The sequence below is a fragment of the Artibeus jamaicensis genome, unplaced genomic scaffold (genome assembly GCF_021234435.1).
Source record: "Artibeus jamaicensis isolate MK-2021 breed Jamaican fruit bat unplaced genomic scaffold, CSHL_Jam_final contig_76, whole genome shotgun sequence".
Lineage (NCBI taxonomy): Eukaryota > Metazoa > Chordata > Mammalia > Chiroptera > Phyllostomidae > Artibeus > Artibeus jamaicensis.
In genome coordinates this window covers 27,078,067-27,099,366 of record NW_026521954.1, presented here as the reverse complement: position 1 = coordinate 27,099,366, position 21,300 = coordinate 27,078,067, and the positions used below count along the sequence as shown (strand labels likewise).

The following is a 21,300-nucleotide window of genomic DNA, read 5'->3' as shown; positions in this document are numbered from 1 at the left end:
TGCCGGTGGCGCGTGTGGGGGCGGCGTTCTCCTAGTCGCCTGCGCCACGCCCCGTGGGGGGGGGCTCCCGGGACCTTGGTGGCGCAACCGGGAGCCCCAGGGGCTGGAGGTGTGTCCCTGCTCGTCCACCACGTGGCCCTGGGAGCCCCTCCCTCCTCCCACTTGCCTTTCTTCTCGGGTCTCTCGGCCGCCCTGTCCTCGGGCGCCGCCGTCCCGCCGTCCCGTTAACCGCACGTGGAGGCCGTGTGCACAGCCCGCACCTCCTGACCCCAGGGCACCTGCAGGGGCTCAGTCCGGGGAGCCGCTCCCCACAGCTGTGGGGCTGGGAGGCGGGCCGGGGGGGCAGCCGGCGCCCCTTGTGCTGAACTTTTCTGTGTGTCTTCTTGTCACACCCGCCGGCTGGACTGAATGTCAGCTGCCCTGTGTACGAGGGCACAGATGCTGTGACCCCAGGGGGACGTTGGGGGCAGGGCAGGCTGCGCCGCACACAGCCCTGTGTGAAGCCCCAGGGCCTGTCCTGGGCTGTGTGAGCCAGGCAGGGGCGTGGCCCTCGCGTGGGGGCTGAGGCAGCTCGCCTGTCCCTGCAGGTGAACAAGCCCTATGGGAAAGTGCAGATCCACACGGCCGACATCTCCGAAATCCCCAAGTGCAACTGCAAGCCCACGGACGAGAGCCCCTGCGGCATCGACTCGGAGTGCCTGAACCGGATGCTCATGTTCGAGTGCCACCCGCAGGTGTGCCCGGCGGGCGAGTCCTGCCAGAACCAGTGCTTCAGCAAGCGCCAGTACCCCGAGACCAAGGTCATCAGGACGGACGGCAAAGGCTGGGGCCTGGTGGCCAAGAGAGACATCCGCAAGGTCAGCTGGCCGCCCGGGGTCGCCGGTGCCCCTGCACATGTGGAAAGCAGTGTTTGACCCCGTCTGAGCCACCGCGGCTGCGGAGCCCCACCTGACAGCCACCTGTCAGAGCCAAGCTCATACATTCCCGCCTTCAGTTGGGATTTGGGTGGTTGCTCTGGGGAAACCAGAGTGGGGAGGCCACGCACTCGTCTGTGAGCAGCCTGGGGGTGGCCCCCGCCCACTGAGTCGGCGCACCCCTCTGCCCCCAGGGGGAGTTTGTGAACGAGTACGTGGGCGAGTTGATCGACGAGGAGGAGTGCATGGCCAGGATCAGGCGCGCCCACGAGAACGACATCACTCACTTCTACATGCTCACCATCGACAAGGTAACGCCCACCGCCGAGAGCCCACCTGGGGCCCGTGGGCGCCGGAGGGAGGCGCTGGCAGGGGCGCTGCCGGCACGGGCGAGGCCTGAGGTCAGTCCTTGCCTGTGGACCGAGATCAGCAGACAGATCAGAGGTCTGCGGGGGGTCAGCGTGCCCGGAAGAGGGTGGGTGAGGCTGTGCGTCTGCAGGTGAGGCAGCGGGAGGCGCGCGGGGGTGCGTTCGGGCCTGGCCGCGGGCCCTGCCGCGGCGACTCCTTTCACAATCACTGCCACCCCAAGAGAACAGACTGACGCCCCCTGCTGTTCCCTCCCTTTGGGGGAGGTGGGGGAGGCTATTTCATTAGAAACTGAACCCCCCACCAAAAAAGAAAAACAGTAGCAGGGGGAAACCTAACCAGGTTTCTGAGGTAAATTGAAACTACCGTGTTTTGCCTTGTATACTGTGCATCCACATGTTTGGCCCAAACTTTCAGGAAAAAATCTTTTAATTTTATAGCTCACTTAGAACAGAGTTATCCTTTAACTGCGTAAGTGAAAGAACTGGAGATGTTTACGTAGATGTGGTCGGCACCGCTCACGCAGGGACGTTCACCCTTATTCTTCCCTCAAAAATTGGGGCAAATCACGCACTGCACACGGGACACACAGGCAGCCCCGCGGGGCACGTGCTCCGGGCGCCTGGTCAGCGTGCAGGCAGCGCCGCGGCCCCGAGAGGCGGGGCGAGCAGTCGGACGTGCACAGGGAGCGGCCCAGGCGGGCGTCCCCACATGCACAGCCGGGGGCAGAGCCTTCAGGCAAAGGTCTGGGTGTTGGCGAGAACTGGAGACAGCGAGACAAGTCTGGCGGAAAACGCCGAGTGAGCCCACTGCAGGGGGCCCTGCCCCGAGGGGCCTGCACAGCCCGAGGGAACAGAGGACGTCGGGCACCCAGGGGCCTGGGAAGGGGGCGTCTGTGGAAGAAGCTGCTGGAGCAGAGGCTGAGCCGAGGACCCGCAGTGCCCCGAGGCAGAGACTGAGGGGGCCGGAGGGGCACCACATGTGCTTCTGGTCCAGAGGTGAAGCCCGGTGCGGGCGTGTGTGCCTGTTCCCAGACGGCCGGCCGCTGTCGTCTCAGTCAGCCCTGCCAGACAGCCCCGAAGCCCGTGCGGAGCCGGTGGCAGAGCCGGCCCTGAGGACAGCTGCCTGCCTGAGGCCGAGACCGTGCCTCCCACGGACTGAGCGCTGGACGGTGTGGGAGGGGTGTCGCCACGTAGGGCGGGGAGGCTGCACTGCCCAGAGCTGGCGAAACAGCCTGCGAAACCACGAAACTGCAGAGTGAGGACGGTCTCGACACTCAGGACGCACAGAAACACCACCGGGCGCCCCACTGGGGAAGAGCTGGAGAGAGCAATCGGGCGTCTCTGAGTCCGAGAGGCGTGGCAGGGACACATTTGTGCAGATGCCCCACTGAGCAGAGGGCCTCCTCTGTCATGGCCTCAGCAGTCACGGGTGGAGGCAGGCCGGTGTCCTCCACATGGGCAGTGTCGGCTCCGAAGAGCACAGCCTCCATGCCAGGGCGTGTGTGAGCGTGTGTGTGGGTGGCTGAACCAGCCCACACAGCCAGGAGCCTGTAGGTGCCGTGAGCTTCACGCTTATTTGTCCTTATCGCAGACGTGACTTTGCGTCCACTCACAACTGCCCCAGAGCAGGCACCTTTGCGCAGGCTCTGGCCCAGCCCCTTTTCCTTGCGGCTGGGCGGAGCATCCCTTTGGCTGTTGCCGCAGTTGATGCGGGGGCCCTGGTGCCCAGGCCCCTTCATCCCAGCAGGCGGGCACCCAGCTTGCTCCCTCCACACTGTTCCTGCCAGGCCTCTGGCCGCGGGACAGACCCTGTCTTGGTGGGAGGTCGGAGCCCGGGGCCCTGGTCGCACGTCCTCAGCGGCTCTCGAGTGCAGGCGCCTGCCTGCCTTCCTGCCTGGCCAGCCAGGCTCACACTGTGTGAGCCCTGTCTGTGCCGGTCTTGTCCCTGGGCGGGGCTTATCCTCCGTGAGTGTGCGTGGGTGTGCTGTCCGGGTCCTGGCTCCCTGGTCTGCCCCCCGGCGGGTGGTGAGGGCTCCCACCCCAGGCTCCCGAGGGCTCGGTCTTGTCCCTGTGGCCCCGACCTGCCCTCCACGAGCAACAGAAACTGGACTGGATTGGGGGTTTCCTGTCTCAGTGGACACAGGACACCACAGTTTCCGGTGCGACACGGGTTGCCCAGCATACGTTGTGGTTGCAAAGGCCCTTTTAAATGAGCCGTGTGGCCGAGAGTGGGCCGGGAGTCCGTGCTACTTGAAACCCAAGCTGTGCCTTCCAGGACCGCATAATCGACGCCGGCCCCAAAGGCAACTACTCCCGGTTCATGAACCACAGCTGCCAGCCCAACTGCGAGACCCTCAAGTGGACGGTGAACGGCGACACCCGGGTGGGTCTCTTCGCCGTGTGTGACATCCCTGCAGGTACCAGCTCCGCCCAGGGCAGTAGGAGGGAGGCTCTGGGGGCGGGTGGGGCGGTGGCAGCTGCGCTGTCTGGAGCGCCTGCTTTCTGAAGCGCACGGTCCTGGGTGTCCCCACCTGGCATGTCTGCTCTTCCCAGGGACGGAGCTGACTTTCAACTACAACCTCGACTGCCTGGGCAACGAGAAGACCGTGTGCCGCTGCGGGGCCCCCAACTGCAGCGGGTTCCTCGGGGACCGGCCCAAGGTGAGGCCCCGCCCCTCAGGCGCCGCCTGGCTCCGGCCGTGTTGGTCGGCGGCCAGGACAGACAGGGCTCGGTCCCAGCCATCAGTGACCAGTGGAGTCCCCTGTGGGTTCGGTGTCCCGGGGCTGCCTGGGAGGTCCCGGAAGTTTAATCTCTAACAGTCCGAGGGCCAGAAGCCCGCGATCCGTGTGGTCAGGGCCACACCCAGGCTCCTGGGAGGGTCTGTGTGACTCTGCAGCTTCAGGGGCCATCGGCGGGCCGTGGCCTCGCCCGCGTCTGCTGCTTCTCGCAACGACCCCCGTCCGGCTGGGCCCATGGCCCCTGCTGTGGTGTGACTGCCCCCGACTCAGGCACCCCCACAGGGTCTGCCCGCCAGTGAGGCTGCACTCCAACGCTGTGGGAAGGACATGAGTCTGGGGGGCGTGGGCAGCCGCCTTGGGGACCACTGTTCCTCTCACCCTCCCGTGCTCACCGCGACCTCTTGACCTCTCAAGGGTGGGAGCCCCGGTGTCCTCGGCCCATGTGCCTACCAGCAGGTCGGGGCGCCGAGGGTCTCTGGGCGCCGAGGGTCTCTGGGCTGCCGGGAGGGGTGTGTGCCTGGTTTGCTTTCTGGGTTCGACTGTCTGTGTCCCCCCCTCCATGAAGGAGCCGCCCTGAAGGCACGCCCTCTGCCGTCTCGTGTGGGGACCCCTGCTCTTCCGCCACCAGCGCTCCACAGGTGCCCACGTTGCTAAAGAAGCGTGGCTCCGCCCATGCCGTTCTTTCCTGTGACCCGGGCTTCACTCTCCATTCCAGACCTCGACGGTGCTCGCTTCAGAGGAAAAGGGCAAGAAGACCAAGAAGAAAAGCCGGAGGCGCCGGACCCGCGGCGAAGGGAAGAAGGCGTCGGAGGACGAGTGCTTTCGCTGCGGCGACGGGGGCCAACTGGTGCTGTGTGACCACAAGGCCTGCGCCAAGGCCTACCACCTGGCCTGCCTGGGCCTGCGCAAGCGGCCCTTCGGTGCGTCCCGGCCTCGGGGGGCATGCATGTCCTGGGGGGGTGGGGGCACCGTGGGGAAGGAGGACTGTGACCTCAGGGGGAGGGCTTTTGGGTGCAAAGATGGGAGAACGGAGGGAAAGGGAACGTCAGACGTGGCGGTGAGACAAATGCACGTTTGGACAGTGGCGGGTGACAGCCAGGTGAACAGGCAGACGTCCCAGAGAGGGGTCTGCGGGCTCACGGAGCCCTCCCCCACCTGACGCAGGGCCCTTAGGGGTCAACACAGACGCCTGAGTCCATCTGGCCTGGTGCCCTTGGCGGGTGGGCGGAAGGGCCCCGACCCGGCCTCTGTCGCTGACCCGCCCATCTCCGTGCAGGGAAGTGGGTGTGCCCGTGGCACCACTGCGACGTGTGCGGCAAACCTTCCACCTTGTTCTGCCACTTCTGCCCCAATTCGTTCTGCAAGGAGCACCAGGACGGGACAGCATTCAGCGCCACCCAGGATGGGCGGCCCCGCTGCAGTGAGCACGATCCGGGCACAGAGTCTGTTGCCCGCGCCCAGGCCGCGCAGCCCTGCCCTGAGCCTGTGAAGCCCAAGGGGAAGAGGAGGCGGAGGCGGTGCTGGCGGAGGGTCACGGAAGGCAAATAGCTCTGGGGGGGGGGTCCTGATCAGGTGTGGGGGGGCACCGGCAGGTGGGCGGGCCTGGCGGGGCCCAGGGCACCTCCGCAGGGACAGGGACAGTGACCGCCTCTCATCCTCCCTGGGAGGGAGCGCCCGCCACCACTGAGCCACCAGCAGCGCCGCTGCCTCTGCACTGAGCGCCCCCGAGCCGCGCACTTGGGGTGGGGGACCACGCCTGTGACACCGCGTTGGGGCTACACTTGAATTGCGGGGCGTGTTGAGGGTCTCACCCCGACTTTTAGGTTCCAGTTATGATTGAAATTAATTGGCACATGAAATGTTTTTATCTTGCCTGAAGCAGGTAGAGTAGTTTGTTCTCTTAACGAGGCTCCTGGGCCCGCTTCCCTGCCGTCCTCACTCAGGAGGGGCCTGGCCGGCTCGCTGCGGGGAGGGGCTCAGACCCTGAGTCCCTTAGAAACCATCATTTTGATCATTATTTTTGCTTTTGTGAAACAGCTGTATTTTTTGTACTAATGTGAAATTTTTCCTCAAAACGCTCCTTTTTCGTCGTAGTGAGAAGCTGTCCCAGCAGTGGGGGCAGTGGTAGTAGCTTTAAGATATTCTGAGTCGTTTCCTCTCCGTAGATTTGAACTAGGAGCCGCCTCCGGGCCTGCCTGTCCGGCGCAGGCCCCTCCTCAGGGGCCGCTCCCCCCGCATGGGGTTCTGGCCAACACGTGGGAAAAGACTGTGTACTTTTTCCTTTGACTTTTCTTTCGTGGTTTCTTGATTTATTCTCAATATATTTTTGCTAAGCGTGTTTCACTACCACCATTGATTGAGCTGTGTATTTACTGATGCGCCCGAGTCCCCCCACAGACAGTGGGCTCGGCGGGGGTGCGGCCCGCAGGCGTTGGCCCGGGCGCCGGCACAGGGGGCTCTCCAGCGCTGGGGAGAGACCTGAAGGGCGGAACCGGCGCCGAGCTGCCGTCCACTTCCTCACACCGCGTGGGTGTGTCCGTGGAGGTCAGGTGCGCGGGCAGACCTGCTCGGCCAGGGCAACACCTGCCCAGAAGGCCCCAGGAGACCCCCAGGGGGCGAGTAACTTCTGGTTTTCCGTGGAAGACGTGGTTCTTCTTTCCCAGGGTCCCTCTTGACCCCGGGAAGTTCAGAGCTCCCTGAAAAGGGGAGGGCACCCCGCTGGCACCCACGTGTGCTGAGGCCTGCCTGTCCCCATGTACAAGGGGGGGCAACCAGCCACAGACTCCGACCTTTTCAGCTTAAAGCACCACGAGGACGTGTGTCCTGCAGAAGGGCCCACACAGCTGCCCGAGGTCCCCGCTCGTCTCCCGTGGGCTGTGGGGCCTCGGACGGCAGGACAGCTGCGGCCCCAGCCCTCTTCCCCACGGGTCTGTGGGGTTTTGACATGGGCTGGCACGGGGGTCTGCCAGGGAATGAGCCGGTGCAGACCCCCCCCCCCCCGAGCACTGACTGGCCACCCGTATGGCCCTTCTCCCACGACCCTGGACAGCACACGTGGAACCAGAAGGGAGAACCAGGAGCTGTCACTTTCTGACCACTGCCGAGCGTGGCCTAGTCGGCCTGGAAATGCGCTTGCCTGAGGGGACAGTTATCTTGGGGGAGCACTGGCCTGCCATGTAGACACCCACTCCTCGCGGGCCCCACAGCCCGCATTTGAGATGTGGGCACAGGTGCTGTAGGTGGGCCCCCGCAGGCCGTGGTCCACGTTCTTTTTTTAAGAGCAAAACATCAACATGTGGTTGCCTCTCCCATACTCACCTCTGGGGACCTGGCCTTCAACCCAGGCATGTGCCCTGACTGGGAACTGAACCAGAGACTTTGGCTCACAGGCCCGCACTTAAGCCACTGAGTCACACCAGCCAGGGCTCACATGCGTCCTTCCGAACCAGCTGAGGGACGTCTGTGCTAGTCAAACCATCAGAATTTGTTTTGCAGTGCACTTTGGGGAGCAGATTAACTTATTTTTGTATTTGACAGTAGTGAAATCTTGCGATTTTTGTCACTTTGACATTTCCAAATTTTAAATGAGCTTTCTGAAAGGATATAGTAGAAAAAACATTTTCAACAGAGTTGCTCTTTCCAAACACCATTAATGAGCAAATAACACTAACTTTGAAAAAGTTACTTTAGGAAACCAGTTTATGACTCTTGAGCTGCACCAAGCTTTTGGAGGAGCAGCCGAGTGTGAAGGGCCTCACCACCGGCTTGTGTGTGTGTGTGGGTGTTCAGCCTCTTGAACCTCAGCTTCAGTCCATGGTCATTAATGTGAAGCAAAAACAAAACAAAAACCGCCCCAAACCTCAGGGTTCCCTGGGCTCAGGAGCCTGTGCCCATGTGTGGTCACACCTGCAGTGCCCTGACCAGGGAAGGTGGGCGTGGTCTGCGGCACAGAGGCAGCCTTTGGCTGCTGTGGGGGAGCCGGCCCGGCACCAGCAAGGCCCGTATGTACTCGCTTGGAGGACCCGCCCTCATTCTTGGCCCCACCCCCACTCAGGTCCGTGCCTCTGATGCCCGCAAAGTATTTCTCTCAGTGGCCGCTGTCCGTCTCTCCAACTGCCTCTTCTCAGTTGGAGGCGACTGGCCCCGTCTGACTGGGAGTTAATGTGAGCAACTGCCCGTGGCCAGTCCGGTCCCCCACGGCCAGTCCAGTCTCCCACACGTGTGCTGGTGAATGCGAGTGCACTGTGTCCACCACACCCTGCCAGAAACTAGCCGTGGACATCCACCTGCCAGCTGGCGCCTGAACTTCATGCACCAGGAGGGCAGGCCCCTTTTAGGGAGACTGGGTGCCACTCCCAGTTGCAACAGACTCGGAAGCGTGAAGCTCACTTCTGGGGGGGAAATGTGCGGAAGTGCCGATCTGGAAGTCACCTGTGCTGGGGGGAAATAGCATTTCCAGTGGGACATTGTTTGGAAAATCGTGTATTTTTATATTAAAACATTTTTAAAGGCTCCTTCCTCACACTTGGTTTATGTGGGATTGCGTTGCCGGTGCTGGGCTTCCTCCCAGTTACCGAGCCGCCTGTCACTGCGTGCCTGACGCCTGCGCGCAGGTGCGGGAGGGCTCCCGCCCGTGGGGGCCACTCTGCCCTGGACCTGGCTGGGAGTGGGCACTGGCCCCGGAAGTGGTGCCGAGTGCTGGACACAGTGAGTGCAGCTCTGATTTTGGAAAACTGTCTTTTAATTTTAAAAATACGTCGGTTCCAAATCCCCATTAAAGGTGAAGTGGTCAGGAGGGAGGTGCTGCAGCCTCCGCCCCCACCCCAGGCACGCGCTGGCCTGAGACACGGCTCAGGGGCGCCCTCCGCGGTGGAGGCCCGCTCGCCAGCGCTCACCACGACCCAAAAGGCAAACGGAGGCCTGCAGCAGGGGGTGGGGCTCAGCGCGGGCAGCTGTTCTCAGCCCTACGGGCGGTTTTTGGTCCCCTTGGCCTCGTGGGTGGGGAGAGCCCCTCCCCATGGCCAGCGGAATTTAAGAAAAATCAAAAAGGTAAAAGTCTAACAGGCAGAGCTGTCACTAAAACTAGGAAGTTGTAACTTTTTTGGTTAACTTTAACATTCAAAAGTGTAATATTGAATCCAAAAAAGTGTCTTAGATCACACAAAAAGTAACCCATATTAAAATTTAAAAACAACACCCCGGAGAACTGAATCTAAAGTGTGAGCAGCCTGCAGCACGGCAGGGCACCAGAGGCCAGACCCTCGGTGACACCGCAGCGCCACCATCCCTCGAGCCGGCGTCAGGCCCGCAGAGGTGGGTGGCAGCTCCTAAGACACATTGGCCATGGGCTTGTACTTCTTGAACCGCGTCCACTGGCCCGTGGCGTAGTTCATCTCGAACACAGTGTCCACCAGCATGGTGGTGCTGCCCTGGCCATCCGCCTTCGGCAGGTCCTCGGTGTGCTCGCTGAGCTTGATCTGGATCACGTCGCCCTGCTCCTGGCACGGGTTCTCTGTGGAGGGTGCGGGCTCTGGGCGGGGGCGTGGCCACGTGGCCTGGCCCCTCCCTGCAGGGCCCCGCCCTACCCTGCCCCACCCAGGCCGGCCAAACAGACCCACCTCGGGAGCCAGCCATGAAGCCCAGGATGAGGGCCTTCTCGGGCCGCGTGACCTTGTTGGCCGTCTTGAACATCTCCTGCGCGGCAAACATCTGCTCTCTCTGCAAAGTGCATCGAGGGGTGAAGGCCCGGGCCACCGACCCTCCCACCCCGCCAGTGTCCCCCCCTCTTGCAGGCCCAGGCCAGGCTCCCCGGGAACCTGGGCTGCAGGGGTAGAGGAGTGAGGCCACAGCACCTGCCGCGCCTGTGGCCTTCCAGGGCACACCTACCGTGAGGGACAGGTTCTTCTTGGGTTGTGGCTGGGCAGGGGGCTGGGCCTGTGGGGCCACCATGGCCACTGGCGGTGCCTGGGCAGCAGGGGTGGCGGCGGGGGGTGTGGTGGGCGTCAGGGGAGAGGCAGGCGCAGCAGGTGCAGGTGTGGGCGTGGCTGGGCTCAGGCTGCTGTTGTACATGGGCGCCCGCTGTTTGAACTGAGCCGGCAGGGCAGGGGCTGGGGTGCTGGGCTCCTCAGGGGGCCGGCTGGCCTGTAGGCTGGCTTCCCGGGAGGGTGGGGCTGTAGGCACAGCGGGGCTGGCTGAAGCTGGCAGGACCAGACATCCCACTCGGCTCTGTGCCAGGCCTCACCGTGCCCGGCCTGGAGGGGGCAGGCTCTGCCCCGCCCCCAGCCCCGATGCCAGCCACGCCCAACCCCAGCCGGCCCCACTAGCTTTTGCAGCCACTGGTCCCGAGACCTCGGCTCGAGTCTCTAGGCTCCCAGGAGGCCCAGAACCAGGCCAGGCCCCAGAGAGCCCCACCCGGGAGCCCCAGGTCTCAGGCATTTTCAGATGGGCAGACAAGACTGCCCAGGATATGGCCAGGTCTGCCCACCTTGGACCCCAAATCCTGGCAGAAAAAGCTGAGCCCCACCAAGTGGAAACCGCGGAGCGGGACCTGCCAGCTCAGTCCTCTCCAGACTCGAGGGCTGCGAGGGGACCGGTGGGCCCCGAGGTGCTGTCACCTTGGCCCCCCTTCTCATGCCCAACCCAGTCAGTGCCGTGCAGCTGGACACGGGGCTACTGCCTGTTGCCCCAGGAAGGGCAGAGCAGGGAAAACCGAGCTCATTTCTCAGCCTGTGCTCCCAGCAGGCACCGGCAGGGCTGGAGGACCACATGGGACCCTCCCAACACCCAAGGAAGCACTGGGTGGGGGCCCCTTGGGAAGGCCGCGGGCTGCCCAGCCACTCGCTCACCTGCTGGGGCCTCAGAGCTGGGGATGTAGGACGAGGCAGGGACCACGCTGGGTGTGGCGGGCAGGTAGCTTGTGGAGGGCAGCGCAGGCTCGCTGTTCAGAGCCCCGAGTTTCTGGAATATGGTGTGTGGAGAGGCCTGGGTCCCAGCGCTGCCCCCCTGGGGGCTGAGCACCTGGGCAATCCTGTGGAACGTACCTCCACACCCCCTACCCCAGGTGGGGAAGGGACCACTCCCGGCCACCAGGCCCCTGCCCGGCACAGCCCCCCAACCCTGGACCTTCCCGGGCAGAGGACAGCTCCTGTTTGGTTAAGGAGCCGCACACCAGCCATCTTTGAGGAAAGGAGGAAGCACAACCGCGTTTTTGTCGTCACACACGGGGCGGAAGGCAGGCGGGTGGGCACATTGAGACATGGCTCCAGCCACAAGCTGCTCACATGGCCCCGTGTGGGGGCCACGGCCAGCTGCCGCACGCGGGAGCATGTGCGCACACACACACACGTGCATACACGTCCTTTGACAATACCCTCTGGTGGCTGAGAATTGGGATGAGAGGGAGGAGCCACAGCTGCACCGAGGCCCTACCTGCGTGGACACCAGGCCAGCCGCGTAGTCGGGGGTGGCATTCTCAATGACCGTCTCCTCCTTGGCTGGCTTTTCCACCACCTCTGTATCTGCTGACAGAGCCCGGTCAGTGCCCCTGGAGGCCCCCTCAAGTGGGCTCAGCGAGCCAGTCCCGAAGCCTGCCCTTCCCACCCAGCTGCAGGCAGAGAGAACGGGCCCAGGGGAAGGGCTGCGACCCGCAGCTCCCGCCCGAGACGCATGCTCGTGCAGAGGGAGCCAGAGCAGGGGAGGGCAGCCCCGCGGACCCCGCCAGGAGCCCGGCACCCACCCAGCGTCTTCCTCCTCCTCTTTGCCTCTCGGCCGGCACCAACCATGTCCAGTTCAGAAATGTCCAGCAGCTGCCAAGACAGACAGAAGCCCACCCTTAACTGTAACATGAGGTGCGCTGAGACCCGCTGTGCGGGGGCTGCAGACAGCAAAGAGGACGTGCCCACCTTCACGCCCCTCTCCTTCCGCAGAGGCGTCCTCGAGGGTGGGACAGGAGTCCGGTTCCCAGCAGGGCTGAAGACGCTGGGTGTGGTGGGGCTCCGGAAGGGCGCCTGCTTTGGGATGCCTTTGAGTGGGGCTGGAACGGGACAGCACCCGTCAGTGGGCGATGGGACAGCACCCGTCAGTGGGCGACAGCAGCAGAGAGGGCCGGTCTCCGGCCACAGGTGTCCTCAGGCTCTACCAGGCGCAGAGGCACCTCCGTGGGAGGCTCGCCGCCCCCTCACTGGCCCAGGAGGCCCTGGAGTCTGCTGGCTGCTGAGCACTGACCCCACAGACTTGCCGCATCTACTGGAGATGACACCCCTGGGTCACCTGCACCTGTCCTTAGGGAGTGAGGGCTGACCAATCCAGAACAAGGCCTTGGCAACCAATGGCATCACAGCCAACCCAAGACGTTTTTGCGGAAAAACACTGAACAAAAGCGCAGCCCAGCGGCATCTGCCCTGCTGCTCCGAACTATCAGCGAGTGGGCCTGCGCACGGTCAGCACCTCCCTCACTGCCCAGGCCTTGTCCACGCCTGTCAAGGGAAAGTCGCTGGACACACCAGGGACAGTTCCTCCTGAACACGGCCTGGCCCACCCCTGGGAGCCCCGCCTCGGAACTCAGCACGTGGGCCCTTACAGCCGGGCCGGCAGGGCCAAGGACGGACCCACTGCCACCCCTGCTCCCAGGGGGCGCCACAGAGGGACCACCCACACTTCTTGTGCCTCCATGGCCACAAGGGCAACAGCCTGCCGTGCAGTGAGAGCCAGGAACCACCCCTCACACAGTGACAAGTCAGCTGGTGCCCAGACACCAGGCCCCACTCGTAGGTCCAGAACTGTGGGCCTGTGTGTGGCAGACAATGAGCGGAGCAGGCCCGCCCACAGAGTGCGGCCTGAGGACTCCCTTGGGCTCCAGTGTGTCTCGCTCATCTGTGGCTCTCACGTGCCCCGTCTTCTCAGCTGTGTGCTGGGCCCTGGGCAGTGAGCACTGTGTGCAGGGGGCACATGGCGACAGGAAACAGGAGTATGGCCGTCCTTCCCTCTGGGCTCTTGGCCCGGGCCATCTGGAGGGAAGCTGCAGGGCACCCCGTTTTTTCAATTGCTTGGGTCGTGCGTCTGGGGCGCTGTGCTCCCGACCCCAAGGGAGGAGCAGACCCAGGAGGATGGGGTGGGGCCGCTGGCTCCTGGGCACCACCCTCACTTCCAGTCATCCTGCAAGTGGTGGCGGAGGGTGGCAGCAGGAGCACAGGCCCAGCCACTAGGGGGCAGCACCACAAAGGAACGTTCCGGCCTTGGCACCTGCTCGGGATGCGCTGCACTTGCTGGAACTTGTATGAATCACATGCCACGGAAGAAAACGCTTCACCGTTTGGCACTCGGTTTCAGCACTGGCCACGAGCTCCAGAACAAGCTGCTGACGAGCAAGGAGGTGCCTCTGTGCCGCCCTCGACCCTGGAAGTGGCCAGCCCTGTGCTCTGCCCTCGGCTCCCTCTGCTCGCCAGCAGCTCTGGAGGTCAGACCTCGAGTGCCTCTGCCCGTAAGGAAAAAACCTCTCATCTTTTAGGTCTGACCGGCCTAGCGGACCAGTAGCTCTGGGCCACATGCTGGCCCAGCAGCCAAAAAGCCCTGTGGTGCCGGGTGTGGCCCAGGGCTCACTCCATGAGGGGCACATGGCCTTACTTGTGGTGTCCATCTTGCGGAGCAGCCCCCGGCCCTTGGCGTGGAAGGGCACGCCCGCGCTCCTCTTCAGCTGCTGAGCAGTCTCGGTGGCTGTAAGGAGAGGGCGGTGGCTGTCAGTGCCCCAAAGGGACACCACGCCTCCGCTGCCCATGAGTCCAGCCCCGACCTGTCAGACACGCAGAGAGGTGTGTCCCTGCAGACACCTGGTCTGCCCTCTGAGTGAGCCCTCGCTCGCTCACTGGGGGTCCGTGGCGAGCTCGGACGCTACAGCCACGTGTTCTGCGCACAAAGTAGAGCTGTGGGTGGCGTGGCCTGGGATGCCAGGCGCTCTGACGGGGCCTCAAGGGCTCTGCATGGCCACACACCCTGTGTGAGGCCCAGTGGGTGTGGGCGGCCCTGGTGCTCTCCCGCGCAGGGGCAGAAGCACGAGGAAGGACGGGAGGGTGCTCGGGGGCAACGCTCAGGGAGGGACAGAGCCCAGAGCCGGTCTGGCCCTAGGACACTGCTGGGTTTACTCGGCAGGAAATGGCATTTTCGTGTTATTAACACCCATTCTACAGCCACGCACCATCAGCTCGCTGAAGTCTGATTGAAGGAGTCTCCCCCTGCTTCCCCTGGCACGTCCCTCCCACACAAGGTCCTGACACCACGATCCAAGAGCACATTAAATAAAGCCACCAGACGTCTTTAACGCCAGCCTGAGATCAAGACTAAGGTCAAGCTGCGGGAGCAGAGCCGGCCTTTGCAAGGCCGCCTGACTCTTTGCCTTTGTGACTTGGTACAAATTCAGTTTCGTAACAAAGGTTACAGACACTTTAACCAGAAAATTCTGAAGTTTGGAAAACAGGCTTTTAGATGTTCAGCATAGCAATAAAATTTCAAAAAACAAAAGAAAACCCTAAGAACTTTTTGTAGGACCTCCAATGTCTTCACCAGACAGCTTAGGTCCCATGAAACGGAACAGCACCCGAGGATGAAAGCGCCGGACGGCAGAAGCGCAGGGTGCGGCGCAGCCCCGCCCGCGGCGGCACTCACACTTCTGCAGCAGCTCCGCCCTCAGCGTGGCGCTCTTCGGCTTCCTCTTCAGCTGGAAGTGCTTCACCGGCGGGGTGAGCGGGCCGGCCAGGGTGGTCAGGGCGCTCTTATTCAGGTACCGGCACTCCAGTGGCAGCATGGCGGACGCCTCGCACTCGGTCACTGTCCGTTCGAGGAGCAGCGCATGGTCAAGGAGGCGCGTCTCCCTTTCTGAGCGCGCAGCGTGCTGCCTACAATCAGGGGGCAGGGACCCACGGGGGCGGCTCCGGGCGGGCAGCACCCAGGAAGCCAAACCACAGCTGAGGCAACGCCCCCTGCTGGCTCAACTCCCCGGCCAGGGCAGGGGCTCAGGAAGGCGCAGCGCAGCGCACCTGCGCAGGCTCTCAGACATTTGCAAATATTTTCTAAGTGGCTTTCGGTTCCCATTCTGAACGACTTAACTGCTGGAGCTGTCTGCGCGTGCACGGCTGCGCTACGTGACAGCCTGGACGGGCGGAGGGGGCGGGGCTGCACGGGGAGAGTGAGCAGAAACACGAGAAGTGCATGAAAAGTTTCAGAAAGACACGTGCGGGGGCAGGGACAGGGAGGCACGGGCGCACTGTGGTTCGAAAATCCTCTACCAGGTCCTAAAATTGGCCAGTCCCCAGTGTGATACCCTGAAAGCCAGAGTCTTTTCAGAAAAGATGATTTGCTCTTTGGAAGCCATTTCCCTCCTCCGTCACAAGCCAAACCCACACACGTACCCTTTTCTCTAAGTTCTCCTAAAATATCTTGAACGTTGGGATTCTGCTCCTCGAGATCAAGGTTGAGTGAGCCCGTGTCTGGAAAGGACTTGAGGATGTCGGCGACCATGAGCACCCAGGGGTCCGAGTCCAGGGTGGCCAGCTGGATGACCTCGGTCAGGGCACCTTTCATCTGCCCAGAGAGGAGAGCCACCAAAGTCCTGAGCAGGCCCCCCCACCCACCCACAGCCAGTCGCCCCTCCTCTGAGGGCTGTGCTGCCCCACTGGGGATGCAGAAAGGAGTGCAGCAGGAGGGTGCGGCCAAGAGCCTTTGTTTTTATTTTTATTTTTTAAGACTTTAATTATTTGCCCTGGCTGGTGTGCCTCGGTGGGTGAACGGGAAAAAGCTCTGCAGAGGGCAAGCACTTGGTCACCCAAGACCACAAGCTGTCTGACTGCATGTAGAAGGAAACTTCTAGAACAGCCAAGTCCACAGACCCAGGAAGTAGCCAAGTGGCTGCCCAGGGCCAATAGGTGTGGGGGAGCCTGCTAATTGGTACAGGGTTCATTTTTCAGTTGATGAAGATGCTCTAAAATTGACTAGGACGACATTAAACGGGTGAATTATACGGTACTTGAATTATATTTCAGTAGAGCTGTTAATGCTCACTCATGATTAAAATAGTTCTTAAAAAATCTAGAAATACAACAGAAGTTCCATAACCAGGCGCAAGGTGTCTCTCAGGGGACCGAAACCAGCAAACAACAAAACACTGAAGGTTCCCTCCGTGTGATCAGAGACCAGACAGCACACGGGGGCGGGGGACGCAGGAGACAGTGACAGAGAGGACACAGAAAAATAAAGATTCTGCAGCAAAATAATTACAATTAGTAACATTTCAGCACCGATGCTATTCACAAACTCATCTGAAAAGAAAATAAAAAATTCTTGCCCTGCCTGGTGTGGCTCAGTGGATTGAGCATCAGCCTGCGAAGCAAAGGGTCACGGTTCCCAGTCAGGGCACAGGCCTGGGCTGCAGACTGGGTCCCCAGTAGGGGGCGTGAGAGGCAACCACACATTGATGTTTCCCTCCCTCTTTCTCCCTCCCTTTCCCTCTCTAAAAATAAGTAGGTAAAATATTTTAGAAAAAAAATATTTTCCTTTTCTAAAATTCTAATGTGTTTATAACAGCATAAGAAAATGTGAAATATCTAGAAACTTGTCTAACAGAAGGTGGAAGGCCTCTATGGAGAAAATCATAAAACTTCATAATGAACATTAAAGATCTAAGTAGACAGGTACGCCTGTATCCACAGTTTATAAGATTCAATACTGAAGTGATTTCTCCCCAGAATGAACTATAAATTCAACTCGGCCTCAGTGAGCATCCCCCGGCTGCTTGTGGGTATGAGGGGTGCAGAGGCTCCTTCTGAAGGGGGTGGTAACCGGCACAGTCTGCAGCCCGCACTGAGGCACCAGGTGGCAGTACCAGGACCTAGTGGGCTCCTGGCACCTGATCTGTCTCAACAGCTGAGTGGAGCCCAGAAAGACAGCCATGGCCCCAGTGACAGTGCAGATCAGCAATCCCTTCGGAAGCATGGAAAGCATGGAAAGACAGTCGTCTCAGTAAATGGACTGTTGCCAGGCTGACGACACATCTGTTCGGACAGAACCAGACCCCAGCTCTGCACGGTTAGCCTCTCATTCTAGGTGGATGCCAGGGTGTGGGGCACGACCGCAAGCTCTGACCCCATGGTACAAGGCCCCCTGACCCCAAAGCAGCCACACTGCAGGGCACCTGTAACACATGCGACTTAGACAGGACTGCTACCCAGCCTCGATTTTTAAAAACTTCCTACAATGCAGCAGCAACAACAACATGAAAAAGAATCAGAAACAAAAGATCCAAATAGCCCTGGGTGGTGCAGCTCAGTGGATTGAGTGCAGGTTTGCAAACCAAAGCATAGCCGGTTTGATGCTTTGCCTGGGCACATGCCTGGGTTGCAGGCCATATCCCCAGTATGGGGGGTGCTAGAGACAACCATACATTGATGTTTCACTCCCTCTCTTTCTCCCTGCCTTCCCCATCTTTCCAAAGTAAGTTAATAAAATCTTAAAAAAAAAAAAAGATCCGAACAGACAATTCACAAAACAGTTCACTCAAACAGTGAATGAACAACACTCGAGGCTGCTGGGATGACATGGGAAGCAGGCATCTGGTGCTGACAGTTAATAAATCTTCAGCTCCCCCATCCCGCCCCCCAATTTCTGTAACTACAGGCTAGGAGGGCGTGAGGGAGACACTTCGGTGAGCGTTTCAAAACACACACACCCAGCCGTTCCGTGGCACACCGAAACCAATAGGACGAAACCAATGGGACGCTGTAGATCGGTTACACCCCAGTAGGAAACGGTGCAGGTGCTTTGGAAAACAAGATCCACGGAACGAAGTCGGGCGAGCTTGGGGGAGGAGTTTAATCTTTTAAACCACTTTGAAAAACAACCAGACATGAAGCCATCAGCCCCCTTCCACTGCCACAGATGGCGGAACCGAACGCCATGATGCTGACCAATGCAAGGCTCCTGGCAGCAGGGGCCAGCCGGCTCGGGTGTCCGCGCGACAACGCGGCGGCGAGATCAGGGAGCGGGTAAGCTCCCACGCCGCACGCACATGCGATGCACACACACGCACGCCCACGATGCGCACAGCCGCGCGCGCACAGTGCTCAGACCAGGCACCACCGGTGCAGCGGCGGGCTGCCTGCGCCGTTTATAAGATTACACAGAAAGGCGCGTGGCGGGGGGGGGGGGGGGGCGTGGGGTGGCGGGAAAGCTGGGACCCGCAGGCAGGGCGGCCGCCATCGCAGCGAGCGGGTCCCAGGGCCTCGCTGGCGCCGATGCGGACGTCACAACTCACAACACAAACAGTTGTGAACGACTACTCCATGGTCGCGATCGCAGCGTAGCTGGGGAGCCTCCACCAACAGTGGCCCCAAAACTCTGACGAACGACCGTTCACTTCGCCCGAAAACAGCACAACGCACCGCTGGAGAAACACACTGACGGCCCCACCCACGAGCCGGACGCAGGCGTGCGGAGAGGACCGGAGGGACGCGGGGGCCTGCACGTGCTGCGCTGGCGCGGCCGCTGGGAAGTCCCGCGGAGCCTGAGGCTCGGCTGGGCTCGGCAATGCACGGCCCGGCCCCCCACGCCGGACCCAGACGAACCTCGGCTCGCCCCCGCGAACCCGGGGCAAGCAGGTGCCCGCGTCTATCCTCGCCGCCTGGAGCCCCACCCCCACAGCTGACGGGAGACGCCTCCCCTCCCCGAGTGGGGACCGGGTGGGAGCCGAGGGGCTGCGGGGTACTCCGGATCCGGGCTCAGTTACGGGAGGCCGTCCCCGCGCCGCGAACCGCCGCCGGCGCCTTACCTCGTCCACCGTGCGGCGCGGGAGGTGCAGCGTCCCGAGCAGCAGCTTGAGTTTCACGGCCGACGAGAGGCCGTGGAAGCAGAGGCGGATGTTGTCGATGACTGCGGGCGTGAGCAGGGACGCGATGCTGGGCGGCGCCCACAGCTCGTCCGTGGCCCCCAGCTTGTTGTGCAGCCACAGGCCCGTGTCGCTCTCCCGCATGGACGCCATCTTGAGGGGGAAAAGCCGAGCGCCGCCGCCGAGCCGGCATCTTATGAAGACACCTACGCGCCCGCCGCGAGGACCCCCAACATGGCGGCACCCGCCTAGGCGTCCACGGGCACGTTGTGACGGGGCGGGGCCTCGGCTACGTGCCGTAACGTAACATGGCGACGTCCACGGCCGGCTCTAGCGACCGCTGCGGGATGTGACTGGAGGGGCCGTGGAGCCTTTAGGCTAGTGAGCGCGCCGGCGGGCGGGGTCTTGGCGGGGTCCGGGCGCCAAACGGCGGCGCCCCTGGAGAGCGTTTCAAGGTCAGAAAGACCCTAAGGGGCACCTCCGTCCACCGTTGCCAGGGAGGGTCGAGTTTTCTTCCCTTCCTTAACGCGCCGAGCCGGACAAAAATTCCAAACCTCACGAGCTAATTTGGGTCACGTCTAAAGGCCGACCCGGAAGCAGAACCTTAGGAGGGGGGTTGAGAAGTGCTCCAAAGAATGGCAGGTGTGTAGTTTTCTTCGCGCCTTTAGTGTCCAAGAAGAGAACTAGGGATAACGGGAAGTCCCTCGGTGGTAGACTGGGCGCGGGAGCAGGCAAAGCGGGAAATCCCGCGTCTGGAGGCAGGGAGGCCACGCCAACTTCTCCCGCTCGCGGGGATGGGTCGCGGTGCCTGCGGGGTCCGGAAGAGGACGGCACTCCCACGGTCGGAAGTACGGGGTGCCGCGCGCCCCGGAACGAAGGGCCGGGGCTGTTGAGAGGACCACTCGGACGTTCGGGAGGTGCGTCCCTCCCTGTCCAGTGGTGGCAGGGCAGCAAGCTGGGGGCACGCTCAGCTCGGCCGCAGACCGGGGGGTGGGAGCTTGTTCACCACGCCACGGGCAGGCCGCCTCTCTGAGGTGGCGACGCTGCCGCTGAGGCTGGAAGAGGCCGTCGGTCCCAGGGAGCGCCTCCGAGGCCCGGGAGCGCCCTCCGCTCCGGGGAGCCTGCCTGCGCCAACACCCCCCCCCCCCGACCCGCAGCACACCCAGGGGCTCCGGCCGAGCTTGGAGGTGCCCGGGCTCGCCCGCCCTCACTGCGGGGGAGGCCCCACTTGGGTGCGGTCGTGTTGCGTCTGTTCTTCCGCCGTCGGTCCCGAAGCTCGCTTCAGCCCCCGACACCTCCCCCCCGTTCTGGCGTGTCTGGAGCGCGCCGGGTGCGTGTCCTGGGCAGACGCGGAGCGGACTGGCGCGGCTGCGCGCGTCTTCAGTGGCAGAGCAGGCAGTGCCGGCCCGTGTCCGCGGCACATTTGGGCTTCCACCCTCCTGGGTCAAACCCTCACCGGGTGCGCGCGGAGCGGACAGTCTGCGGGGGGGGGGGTGGCGGGGACCCTGTCTGCCCCGGGGCTGCCCCACCCTCACCACCGGGCCGCTGTTGAGTTTTCAGGGGTTTTACAGGCCTGTCAATTAAACAGCCATTATCAAGAATTAAATTTCACTGTACTCATTTTACTTCCTAATTCCTCACAAGGTATCTCCCTTCATTTCAGTGTCGCCCTCACCCTGGGCGTGACGCACAGCTGTGGTGACTGAGGGGTGGAGCTGCCGCACCGCTGGTCCTCAGGTGACCCAATGACTGTCCTTAGAAAAGGTGACAAAAGGAATCGCGCCCTGCTGGGCCTGTCTGCGCGGAGTGCACACGCGTCCCCCGTGTCTGCGTGCATTTACTGCGGGTCCTCGGCTTTCCCGCCACATCCACACCGCAGGCCTCTAAGGCAAAGTATTGTCCCTCTGTGAGTGTGGGTGTGGGCGGCCCTGATGGGTGGGAGCTGTCAGGATGGACTGGCTGCCCGGGGCCCTGAACTGGAATCTGCTGGTTGGAAAATAATGCTATTACCCCGGCTGGTGCGGCTCAGCCAACTGAGCGCCTGCCTGAGAACCACCGGGTCTCCAGTTCGACTCCCAGTCAGGGCACGTGCCTGGGTTGCAGGCCAGGTCCTGGGTTGGAGACATGCAAGAGGCAACCACACTTGGATGTTTCGCTTCCCCTCTCCCTCCCTTTTTCTGAAAATAAATAAAACTTAAAAAAAAATGATACTGTTTTCATTAATGTTTGTTAAACGTGGGTAGTGCCCTAGACCAGGAATCAGCCTTTGAATCACAGGTTTGGTGTTCAGCCACTGAGCTGCACCAGCCAGGGCGAGCTCATATTTATTTTAATGTTTAAATTAGAAGTGTTTTGGGTCTTTATTTAGAAGTTTGGTGATTTTTGTGTGTGACTGCAAGCATGCCATGGGAACA

The 21,300-nt window shown here is 61.9% G+C and overlaps 2 protein-coding genes, 1 long non-coding RNA gene and 1 other non-coding gene across 5 annotated transcripts in view; 3 read left to right on the top strand and 1 right to left on the bottom strand.

Annotated features, from left to right (window-relative positions):
* The window catches only part of NSD2 (nuclear receptor binding SET domain protein 2), a 46,053-nt gene extending 39,684 nt beyond the window's left edge, over positions 1-6,369 (top strand). Inside the window, exons 17-22 of the mRNA XM_053672504.1 lie at positions 588-857; positions 1,109-1,225; positions 3,558-3,699; positions 3,836-3,942; positions 4,736-4,940; positions 5,297-6,369. Of these exons, the coding sequence (XP_053528479.1) occupies positions 588-857; positions 1,109-1,225; positions 3,558-3,699; positions 3,836-3,942; positions 4,736-4,940; positions 5,297-5,568 (1,113 nt within the window). The 3' untranslated portion in view covers positions 5,569-6,369. The remainder of the gene's footprint in view (positions 1-587; positions 858-1,108; positions 1,226-3,557; positions 3,700-3,835; positions 3,943-4,735; positions 4,941-5,296) is intronic.
* Positions 3,325-3,449, top strand: LOC119035613 (small Cajal body-specific RNA 23). The gene has a single exon (XR_005079845.2). It is a non-coding gene; the product is annotated as a small Cajal body-specific RNA 23 (non-coding RNA).
* Positions 6,370-8,743: 2,374 nt separating the features above from the next.
* On the bottom strand, positions 8,744-19,039 carry NELFA (negative elongation factor complex member A). 2 transcript variants are annotated; one of them, XM_037126908.2, is made up of 11 exons: positions 18,830-19,039; positions 15,420-15,591; positions 14,677-14,838; positions 13,642-13,731; positions 11,922-12,052; positions 11,756-11,825; positions 11,449-11,540; positions 10,866-10,977; positions 9,907-10,190; positions 9,639-9,738; positions 8,744-9,532 (listed from the first exon to the last, which is right to left on the bottom strand). In XM_037126908.2, the coding sequence occupies exons 1-11, from the start codon at positions 19,037-19,039 to the stop codon at positions 9,348-9,350; spliced, it is 1,608 nt and encodes a 535-aa protein (XP_036982803.2). In that variant the 3' UTR covers positions 8,744-9,347. The 2 variants fall into 2 exon arrangements, with proteins under 2 accessions (XP_036982803.2, XP_036982804.2); XM_037126909.2 differs by having other exon boundaries at positions 11,449-11,537.
* A 396-nt stretch (positions 19,040-19,435) lies between these two features.
* On the top strand, positions 19,436-21,094 carry LOC128628455 (uncharacterized). Its single transcript, XR_008392866.1, has 2 exons — positions 19,436-19,528; positions 20,550-21,094. It is a non-coding gene; the product is annotated as an uncharacterized LOC128628455 (long non-coding RNA).
* The last annotated feature ends 206 nt before the right edge of the window (positions 21,095-21,300 follow it).